Source organism: Pleuronectes platessa, chromosome 14, assembly GCF_947347685.1.
Source record: "Pleuronectes platessa chromosome 14, fPlePla1.1, whole genome shotgun sequence".
Taxonomy (NCBI): domain Eukaryota; kingdom Metazoa; phylum Chordata; class Actinopteri; order Pleuronectiformes; family Pleuronectidae; genus Pleuronectes; species Pleuronectes platessa.
In genome coordinates, this window is record NC_070639.1 from 9,540,990 (window position 1) to 9,551,885 (window position 10,896).

General features: G+C 44.6%; 1 protein-coding gene across 1 annotated transcript; it reads left to right on the top strand.

The window, feature by feature from the left end:
• The first annotated feature begins 6,050 nt into the window (after positions 1–6,050).
• LOC128456237 (cell surface A33 antigen) lies at positions 6,051–10,492 on the top strand. Its single transcript, XM_053440327.1, has 7 exons — positions 6,051–6,178; positions 6,545–6,711; positions 7,979–8,192; positions 8,340–8,504; positions 8,610–8,726; positions 9,637–9,760; positions 9,859–10,492. Exons 1-7 carry the CDS (start codon positions 6,097–6,099, stop codon positions 10,490–10,492), a joined length of 1,503 nt encoding a protein of 500 aa, XP_053296302.1. The 5' UTR covers positions 6,051–6,096.
• The last annotated feature ends 404 nt before the right edge of the window (positions 10,493–10,896 follow it).

The window sequence follows — 10,896 nt, forward strand, 5'->3', positions numbered from 1 at the left end:
ACCCACACATAGACTGGTCCACCTCCTCCATAACCAATTGGAGTCTTTTCTGTCACTCCCACTGTCTGCATTCTGTCATTCCCTCCAGGCCAGCCACCACACCATCTCCACCCAAACCGGTCGATCTCACCTCTGTTCCCTCTGTTTATCACCATCTCCAAGATGTGTTTAGCAAAGATCGTGCCTTGTCCCTTCCCCCTCATAGACCCTATGATTGCTGCATCAATTTGCTTTCGGGCGCCCCCTATCCGTCCAGTAAACTGTACAATCTGTCCAAACCCGAGAGAGACGCCATGGAGGCTTATATCACAGACTCGCTCAAAACCGGCCTCATTCGACCCTCCTCTTCACCTATGGGAGCTGGCTTTTTCTTTGTAGCCAAGAAGGATAAGTCGCTCCGCCCCTGTATCGACTATAGAGGATTAAATGACATCACTATTAAGAATAAATATCCCCTTCCCCTGATTGAATCAGCCTTTGGGCCCCTACACGAAGCAACCATCTTTACCAAATTGGATCTTCGTAATGCCTATCATTTGGTCAGAGTCAAGGAAGGGGACGAGTGGAAAACCGGTTTCAACACTCCGTTAAGACATTTTGAATATCTTGTAATGCCTTTCGGTCTCACCAATGCACCTGCTGTTTTTCAAACACTTATTAATGATGTGCTTCGGGATATGTTGAATAGGTTTGTTTTTGTTTATCTAGATGACATTTTGATTTTTTCCCGTAATTTCAAAGAACATGTTCAACACGTTTCACTGGTGCTTAAAAGACTTCTCGAGAACAAACTGTATGCTAAGGCTGAGAAATGTACGTTTCGTCTGTAAGTTTTCTGGGGTTTATTGTGGAGAAAGGGCAAATTAAGACCGACCCTGCCAAGGTTCAGGCAGTGGCCGAATGGCCCACTCCTACATCAAGGAAGCAACTACAGAGGTTTCTAGGATTCGCCAATTTCTACCGTAGGTTTATCCGTGACTATAGCAAAGTTGCCACACCTCTGACCAAGTTAACTTCAGTTAAGATCCCCTTTGATTGGTCGCCGGCAGCAGAGGCGGCGTTTGCTAAACTAAAGTTTTTGTTTTCCTCTGCACCAGTGCTTGTCCATCCTGACTCTGCTGTTCAGTTCGTGGTGGAGGTGGATGCTTCGGACTCCGGTGTGGGGGCGGTTCTTTCTCAGCGAACCGCTCTGACCAGAAGCTCCACCCCTGCGCCTTTTTCTCCCGCCAGCTCTCCTCGGCGGAGAAGAACTACGATGTAGGAAACAGGGAGTTATTAGCGGTCGTCCTGGCCCTCCAGGAGTGGAGGCACTGGCTTGAGGGCTCTATTCACCCATTCATAGTCTGGTCTGACCATAAGAATCTCTCCTACCTTCGCTCTGCCCGTAGGCTGAACTCACGCCAGGCTCGGTGGGCCGTGTTCCTGGGACGCTTTAACTTCAGTCTAACCTTCAGACCCGGTACCAGGAACATCAAACCAGATGCTTTGTCCCGTCAGTTCGCCCCTCCGGTGGAGGATGCTGCGGGGAGTACCATCTTACCTTCCTCCTGTGTGGTTGGAGCAGCTGGGTGGGAGATAGAGGGAGTGGTCCAGGGAGCCCAGAAGGACCAACCAATTCCTCATGGGTGTCCACCTAAACGTCTGTTTGTTCCTCCAGCTGCCAGATCCGCAGTTCTCCAGTGGGGGCACTCCTCCAGGATTTCATGCCACCCTGGTTCCCACCGGACTTTGACTCTCATACAACAACGTTTTTGGTGGCCCTCGATGGCTGCAGACACTAAGCTGTTCGTTTCCGCCTGTTCTGTCTGCGCCCGGAGTAAGGCTTCCCATCAGGCTCCTGCCGGCCTGCTCCGTCCCCTGCCCATTCCCCACCGGCCGTGGTCCCACATCGCCGTCGACTTCATCACGGGCCTGCCGCCTTCGGAGGGAAACACGGTTATACTTACCATCGTTGACCGCTTCTCCAAGGCGGTACACTTCATCCCCCTGCCGAAGCTGCCATCCGCCCTCGAGACGGCCACTCTTCTGGTGCAGCATGTGTTCCGTCTCCATGGCATCCCGGTAGACATTGTATCAGACAGGGGTCCGCAGTTCTCCGCCCGTGTGTGGAGAGCCTTTTGCCAGGCGCTTGGGGCGTCGGTCAGCCTGTCGTCTGGTTACCACCCAGCTTTCCATGTCTCTCTCCTCAAGCCAGTGTCTACCAGCCCGCTAAGCCCTCCGGCCGAGCCCCCTCCACCCACCCGGAGCATTGATGACCACCCTGCCTATACGGTTACTAAGATATTGGACGTACGTCGGCGAGGCAGGGGGTTTCAGTATCTGGTGGATTGGGAGGGTTATGGGCCGGAGGAGCGGCAGTGGATTTCCCGCTCCCTCATTCTCGACCACACACTCCTCCATGATTTTTATTCTGAGTTCCCGGACAAGCCGGGTAGGCCACCAGGAGGCGTCCCTTGAGGGGGGGGTACTGTGGTGATTCTGTTGTTGGTTGTGTTGTCTTTGTCTCCCTCTCCTGTTCTGTTCCTGTCCTGCAGGTGGTGTCTGTGGCAGGGGGTGTGGCTGGCTTCCTCACTTCAGCAAACAAGGCACACCTGCAATCACTCACCCATCATCCACTCCATAAAAGCCTGGTCCCGACTCCACTACTCTGCCAGATAATTCCGTCTTGTTCGGTAGCGTACCTATGACGACCTCTGATTCTCGCCCTTCGTATTTTGTTTCGTATTTAACCATTAGTGTTTTCTTTTGTTACACAGACTCCTCGGTGTGCCTTGTTGCTGCTCCTCGGTTTTTTCGTTTTCCCTCCTGCGTTTCCCCCCTGGATTATTCGGCCAGCCAGCACCCTGCCTCCACAGCCTGCCTGCTCTGTTTTCTGGTGTTAAAATAAACTTTACTCAACACTAGACTGCTCTCAGTGTCTGCTTTGGGGTCCAACCAAAGAACCACCCGTAACAGGTAGCATGTCTTACTTATGGAAACACAATCATTTTCCATCCCAAACCTTTCTTTATTTCTGAAAATATAAAATATTACTATATTTCTTATTATTGGCAATATTGTTATTACTACTATATTTGTTTCAGACATTTACAATGTCATACCTGTAGGCTGAGAATCCTACCCATTACTTGGACAGCTTCTCTCTGATCACCCGTGATCAGTTTACCAAATTAATCTCAGGTTCTAAACCAACAACCTGTATCTTAGATCCCATTCCTACCAAATTACTTAAAGAAATTCTGCCCCTAATTGATAGTTCGTTACTTAACATCATCAATCTGTCATTATCATCAGGTTATGTACCACAGTCTTTTAAAATAGCTGTCATCAAACCCCTACTCAAAAAACCCACCCTAGACCCAGAGGTTTTAGCCAATTACAGACCAATATCTAATCTCCCCTTCGTCTCTAAAATCTTAGAAAAAGTTGTTGCCAATCAGCTGTGTGAGTTTCTCCGGGAAAATAATATATATGAAGACTTTCAATCGGGGTTTAGAGCCAATCACAGTACAGAGACAGCCTTGGCAAAAGTCACTAATGACCTTTTAATAGCCTCAGATCAGGGACTTGTGTCTGTCCTTGTTCTGTTAGATCTCAGTGCAGCATTCGACACAATTGACCATCAAATTTTATTACAAAGACTCAAACAGTTAATTAACATTAATGGAACCGCCCTTAACTGGTTTAAATCGTATTTTTCTGATCGCTCCCAATTTGTGCAAATTAATGAGTCATCTGTGCGCACCAAAGTTAACCATGGTGTTCCACAGGGCTCTGTGCTCGGCCCAATTTTATTCTAATTATATATGCTTCCACTAGGAAACATTATCAGGACACACTCGGTAAATTTCCACTGCTATGCGGATGACACCCAGTTATATTTGTCAATAAAACCTGAACAAAGTAATCAATTAACTAAACTTCGAACATGTCTCAAGGACATAAAAACCTGGATGACCCGCAATTTTCTCTTATTAAACTCAGACAAAACAGAGGTTATAATACTTGGCCCCAAACACCTTAGAGATGCATTATCTAATGATATAGCTGCGCTAGACGACATTGCCCTTGCTTCCAATGAAACAGTCAGGAACTTGGGAGTGATCTTTGATCCTCATTTATCCTTTAATTCTCACTTAAAACAAATTTCTAGGACCGCTTTTTTCCACTTACGTAATATTTCCAAAATTAGACATGTCCTTTCCCAAAAAGATGCAGAAAAACTAGTCCACGCCTTTGTTACATCGAGACTGGACTATTGTAATTCATTATTATCTGGCTCCAGCAGTAAGTCGTTAAAGACTCTACAGCTTGTCCAAAATGCCGCAGCACGTGTCCTGACGAGAACAAAGAGAAGAGAGCACATTCCTCCAATATTAGCATCGCTACACTGGCTTCCAGTTAAATCTAGAATAGAATTTAAAATTCTCCTCCTCACCTTCAAGGCCCTTAATAATATGGCGCCTTTTTACCTTAAAGAGCTGTTAGTACCTTATAAACCCGCTAGAGCACTCCGCTCCCAGAATTCAAGCCTACTTGTCGTCCCTAAATTCTCTAAAAAAAGAGTAGGAGCCAGAGCTTGTAGCCATCAAGCCCCTCGGCTGTGGAATAATCTACCACTTTCAGTTCGGGAGGCAGTCACCATCTTTTCATTTAAGAGTAGACTCAAAACCTTCCTTTTTGATAAAGCTTATAGTTAGAGCTAATTAGTGTGCCAGAACGTTACTTGTTCTATTTTATGACAGATGACACACAGAGCTTCTCTTTCCAGCTTCTCCTTCCTCTTCTCCATCCCTATCCCCCTTCCCCGGAATCCCTTTGCTTTATCACCCGCAGATCCAGGGCCTCTGTGGCCGCACCATGGATTGCGGTTTGTGGATCGTACACCGGGGGTCGCGGTGGTGGATCCATTGTGGCGGATTCTGGGCTGATCGTGGTGCTGGTGGCGGACCCTGTGTCGCGTTGGCATTGGGCACGGGCGGTGGACCAGGACCGCGGTGGTGGCTTGTGATGGGTCCTGGTGGGCGGCGGTGGACGGTGACTGAGGACTGGAGTGGCGTCTGGTCTGGATGGTGGATCGTGGTCTAGATGGTTGCTGAGCATGGACTGTGCTTGCAGCGGGACTGCTTGGCATGTCATGTTGGGGTTGTCCTTCGGGATGTCTACCCTCATCAAATGCTGCTAGAGACTTTGATTATTGATGATGTTTTCCTGCACGTCGCTTCTATTGCACTTCTGTCCGTCCTGGGAGAGGGATCCCTCACATGTGGCTCTCTCTGAGGTTTCTACATATTTTTACCCTGTTAAAAGGGTTTTTAGTAGTTTTTCCTTACTCTTGCTGAGGGTTAAGGACAGAGGATGCCACACCCTGTTAAAGCCCTATGAGATGAATTGTAATTTGTGAATATGGGCTATACAAATAAAATTTGATTGATTGATTGATTGACTTTAAATGACAACAAATACGTGTTCAGCTTCTAAGACATTTTATATTATCAACTGTAGTTTAATTTATTTTAATTTCTTATATGTTTACACACACACAACAGCCGCTAATATGAGGTATAATAAGAGGAAATATATCTCTAAACAAATATATTAAAAAATATATATATTTGTTTACAGCTACAGCTTAGTTTGAAAAATATTTATCTACATTACACTACATTTCATTTAGCTGATGCTTTTATCCAAAGCAACTAACAATAAGTGCATTTAAACATGAGGGTACAATCCCAGAACAACAGGAATCAAGAATTTCTTTAAAAAAAAGCAAAACGACAAAGTGCTATAAGTAAGTGCCATTTAAGTGCTACTATATTGTTAGTTTCAAAATTGTATTTGAGGTATAGTCAGAAGAATGTACCTAGTGCTTATACCTGCTGAATAAAACTGTGTTTGTTCTAATCAGCGTTCCCACTTTTTGTTCCACTTCTTCTTCCTCAATGATTGGCCCTCTGGTGACATGTGACATGTGACCTGTACCTGTTGACTTATTACCTGGAAGAGTCATCCTCTCTGCACCTGGGAGTTAACCGTGAAGGTTAGGCGGTCTCTCACTCCTGGACTGAGACCATCAGTTTGAGATATCTTTTAATGTCTGGATGGTTTTATCCTGTTACTGCGATGGCGACAAAGAAGCAGGTCGGATGGCGAAAGCTATTTCTGATTCTCACAGGTTGGTTTCATACTTTCATTCTTTCTCTTTTCTCTGAACCACCACACCTCTGTGCCATTATCGTCCATGTTAATCATTAATCTAACGTCTTGCCACTAAACCGGAACTAGGGTTTGGTTTCCCTCAAAAAAGATCTGCAGATTTCACTATTTATAACATTCAATTTATTTATTTGTATTAATGTGTCAAATATATATTGAATACAATAAACTTTTGTAGTTTGAGTAACTCAGATTTAAAGAATTTCTCTCTTGAGTCACAAAATTGGATGTCATTCATTTTTGCAAAAATAAAAAAATTATATAATTACAAACTTAGGAGGGCAGGGACTGGTTATCTGTTATTAGGTATTCCTTGTTGTTTCAGTGCTGCCCTGCTGCAGGAGCTTAGAGGTTTCTATTCCTGAGCCTGAATACATGGTTGCAAGAGGAGGCGACGTTGCCTTGACCTGCTCCTTCATCCCAGCCCGAACCGACTTCAACACAATTGTCCTCCGTTGGGATGTCGACCCCGAGGAAATCAACGCTCCAATGGTAAGAATTTAAACTAACTGCCTGTAAAGAAATATGTAATGGTAAAATGTGCTAATTGCGGAAATAATGTGGTAAAACGCTTAAAGTTTACCTGCCATATTGAGTAGTAATGGGCCTTAGGATATTTAGTTCCCTGTGACAGAAAAAGAAAAAAGGTAAATGAATTCATCAGGGTTATTTCAACTACGGGTGGGAATGTAAAGTCAAACTCATGGGTGTGAAGTGTTACGTCACTTTATTACCCTTTTATTCCCATCACCAACATATCTGTTGTGTATTCCTATCTTCAAATCAATCCGAAACCATCTCAATCAAATTCTTATTACCTCCTTACTCTAAAATGTTGGACACTAAAATAATCAATGACGGTGAACATTGTGGATCACTAACTTACTTAACAACTTAAGCCATGCATGTAAAACCAGCCAAGACAAGATACATTAATAACTCATTGGTACTGGATAAAGTTGTCCCAATCCTTCAAGTGCCCGTTGAAATATTTTATTAACTCAGTGAAAATGTTGCCCAGCCTCTGTCACTAAGAGGACGGTTAGTTTATCACTTATTGAGATACATCCTCTGAGGACAAGGAACTTTTCAACCAAATTTCATGGTAACTCATCATATAGGTGGCAAAAGTTGGGAGTTGAGGGGTTTGCTGCCAACTTGTGGAGTGTTGAGTCACTGAAGGGTCAACGTTCAATGCCCAGCAGCACAAATGTGTTGAACTTTTACTGAGCAACAGCGCCCTCTGCAGCCACTAAAGAAAAAACTAAGCCTATCACTTTCTTGAGCGGAGCGCTGACTGTGTTATCCCACTCACTGAACTTATAAACACAACTGGATGGTGAATTTTACCAATGATCCCCAGCTTCCTGAACCGATAAGCTGCTGCTGTAACAAATTCACCAAACTCTGTTTTGAAATCTTGATATTTTTAAAGTTTCCTCAATGAATATTGGCGACAAACACAGTTTTTTGAGACTTCTAAGTCTTTTTAACTGATCCTCAGCATTACTCTTGAACTTGCTGGACCCAATTCTGTCAATTTGACCTGCGACTGTCAGTCAGTTCCATACTTCATTCGCAAATAATTTCAATTCAGTGCATGTAACTTTACACTCTGTACTATACTTTAGCCTCTTATACCTCACAGTGTCATGGTGACTTGTGGCACAGCACTGATTATACTGTAAACATATGTTATTATTATATTAAATTGAGCAGATCTCTTCTTAATATATGTTGTTTGTGTTTATATCTCCAGGAATCGGTGGCCACCTACTTTGTGAATAATCCTATTGACATTGCACCTGCCTTTGAAGGCCGAGCCACTCTGGAGGTCGACCTTCAAAACCGTGTGAGCACACTCACCCTGAAAAAGGTGACGATACGGGACAGCCGTCGTTTCCAGTGCAACGTCTTGATCCCCAATGATGACGAAGGAAACACTGCTGCCTCCACTTCCCTTTTGGTCCTGGGTGAGAGTTAACCACCGACGTACTTTAGTTATCTGTCTGCAGTGAACGCATGTATTCAAACAATGTCTCCATGATTACATTGAATGAATAGAGTTCCCTTTTAATAAAGTGACAGTTTTTACATTGGCATTCTCTGCTTTGTCTCAGTGCCGCCCTCTCCGCCGGTCTGCAGCATAAATGGGAGAGCAGAGTACTGGAACGACATCTCCCTCACCTGCTCGTCTGAGGAGGGATCCCCTCAGCCTGTCTATGAATGGAAGAGCTTCGATGTCAGAAACGCTCCCAGAGCATTTCCACCTAAGACAACTGAAAGTATGTTTCGTTGAGGCCGACATCTTTGACAGCTGGTCCAAGAGTAGATTTTCCATTCGTCAGTGTCAGAATGACCAAATGACTCTTCATCTCATTATGTTGCAGAGGACGGAGTTCTATCGCTTTTCAATATTTCAAGAGAGACGTCAGGGATCTTCACGTGCACATCGACAAATCGAGTCGGTACTGCCAGCTGCAACTTTACCTTAGCAGTGACGCCTGGTGAGTGTGAAGACGTTATGTACATACTCATCTCTTCACAAGGAACCCTCAAATAAATTCCTCTTTTAGTTCATTTGCCTGTTCCATGTCCCTTAACCTTATTTCCTGCAGCTGCTTTCATCACGAAAGCTCTCATTAACTCAATGTACACTACATCCTGCCAGCAACAAATATCAGGAGAAAAAAAGTTAGCAGCAGGTTATTGAACAGCATTCAACCAGTAACATATCAGACTTTTCCCTGAAGGAAATAAATGAAAAATAGCTTTTAACTTGTAATTCCAGAACTGATATTTTTCATTGACAGTTTTCCATTAAACCAGTGGTACATTTAGCAAAATCATAATGCTTTATGACGAGTTACAAGGAAATATATCAACAATATCAGCCTGCAAAGTCAGTGACAGGTAATAATCCATGATTCTTGTGGTCACGGTTTTATTCTGCTGCCCCTCTAGTGTTCCAAAGATACAATTAACTTAACTTTAACACTTCTTAGTATGTGTAGGCCTCACGTGTACATTGATTCTATATAAAGATGGATGACATGACAGCTCCCAAACATAGAAGTAAAATCCTCTTGATCATCCTCTGGTGGCTGGATGCACTATAGGTCCTAAAATCCGCCTCCCCCATGTTAGTGGATGGGAGATACCAGTTCCACACCCAGATCACATCTGCACACTCTCGCTCAATATGACGTCAAAGACAGCAGGATGATACGAGATGGCACTGCCTGTATCAAAGATATTTTGGCTATTTTTGCACAATGGGAGGAAGTGAAGACACATGGTCCATCTTTATAAACCAACTTTAGTTTAACACTTGCACTCAGAATGACTAATGTAGCTGTAAATGGTGGTCAAATAGGGTGAGTGAGAAAACCCTTGTGTTTCTTCCTGTCTCTGCAGGCGGTATGAGTGAGGGCTCCGTTGCAGGTATAGCTGTAGGAGTCCTCGCTGGTTTCCTGGTTCTGGGGATCGTCGTCTTCTGTTGCTGGCGCAAAAAGGGCAAAAAGGACAAGTATGCTGAGGGGTACGTATTGTGTGTCGTGTGTGTTTACACCTCTGTCCATCACCAGCAACATCAATTATAGTGTATTGATTATTAGTATTCCTGTTTGTCTCTGTTAGTGCCCCTGCAGGAGTGGAGTTCTATGACAGAGATGCTCCTGAGGCTGAAGAGCGGTACTTGGACAACGAGACGAGCAGTGAGACAAAGCAGCACAAACAGCACGAAGAGAAAGAAGCTGCTCTACGAAGCACTTACACTGCAGCAGTTGGACACACGTTTGACGATGATCAAAACAGTCACAGTGGCAAGGGCAGTGACATCGACTCTAAACGTTACCGGGACGACAAGCCTAATCACTATCGTGGGAGTCGCGAGCACCTCGACGATAAACCTAGCTATCATAGTGGAAGCCGTGACCGACTCGACGAACAACCCGATCTTTCCCGTGGCAGCCGTGACCGACTCGACGAACAACCCGATCTTTCCCGTGGCAGCCGTGATCGACTTGATGAGCCTCGTGATCGTTATGGCGGCAGCCGAGACCGACTCGACGATCAACGCGATCGTTCCCGTGGCAGCCGAGATCGACTCGATGAGCCTCGTGATCGTTATGGCGGCAGCCGAGATCGACTTGACGATCCACGTGATAATTACCGTGGCAGCCGAGATCGACTTGACGACCAACGTGATAACTGCCGTGGCAGCCGAGATCATCTCGATGAGCCTCGTGGTCGTAATAGGCTTGAAATATAGAGACGATCAAAACAGGCCCTGAAATGAGTAATCCTTTCTTACTGAACGCTCTCTAAAGACCATTATCATTCATCGTAGCCAACCTGGTTGGTTTAACATGGTTGAAGGTCTGATTGCCAAATCAACCTGGCAACTTTTGGCTCTGCACCCCAGTGGCAGCTTGTTAACATTCATAATCAGTTTAGGATGACCTGAATTAAAAAAAAGTACATTACAATAACAACCATAAAATATTTAGAATAGTCAACAAAAAGAAAAATTATATAATGTATCGGTATCCTGATAGAGGAGAAAAACAGGTGGTAAAGAAAACATGAGCATGTGGTTCGTCTGATTACACAGAATCTGAATTCATTAACTAAACCTAAACTTAGCCGAGGTGCTGTCAACATGCTCTATATATC

What these genes read in the sequence shown, in the direction of transcription:
- LOC128456237 (XM_053440327.1), top strand. Translation starts at nt 6,097, where the DNA reads ATGTCTGGATGGTTTTATCCTGTTACTGCGATGGCGACAAAGAAGCAG. An exon ending in TACCTTAGCAGTGACGCCTG is followed by an intron (nt 8,727 to 9,636) that starts GTGAGTGTGAAG and finishes CTGTCTCTGCAG; the next exon opens with GCGGTATGAGTGAGGGCTCC. An exon ending in AAGGACAAGTATGCTGAGGG is followed by an intron (nt 9,761 to 9,858) that starts GTACGTATTGTG and finishes TGTCTCTGTTAG; the next exon opens with TGCCCCTGCAGGAGTGGAGT.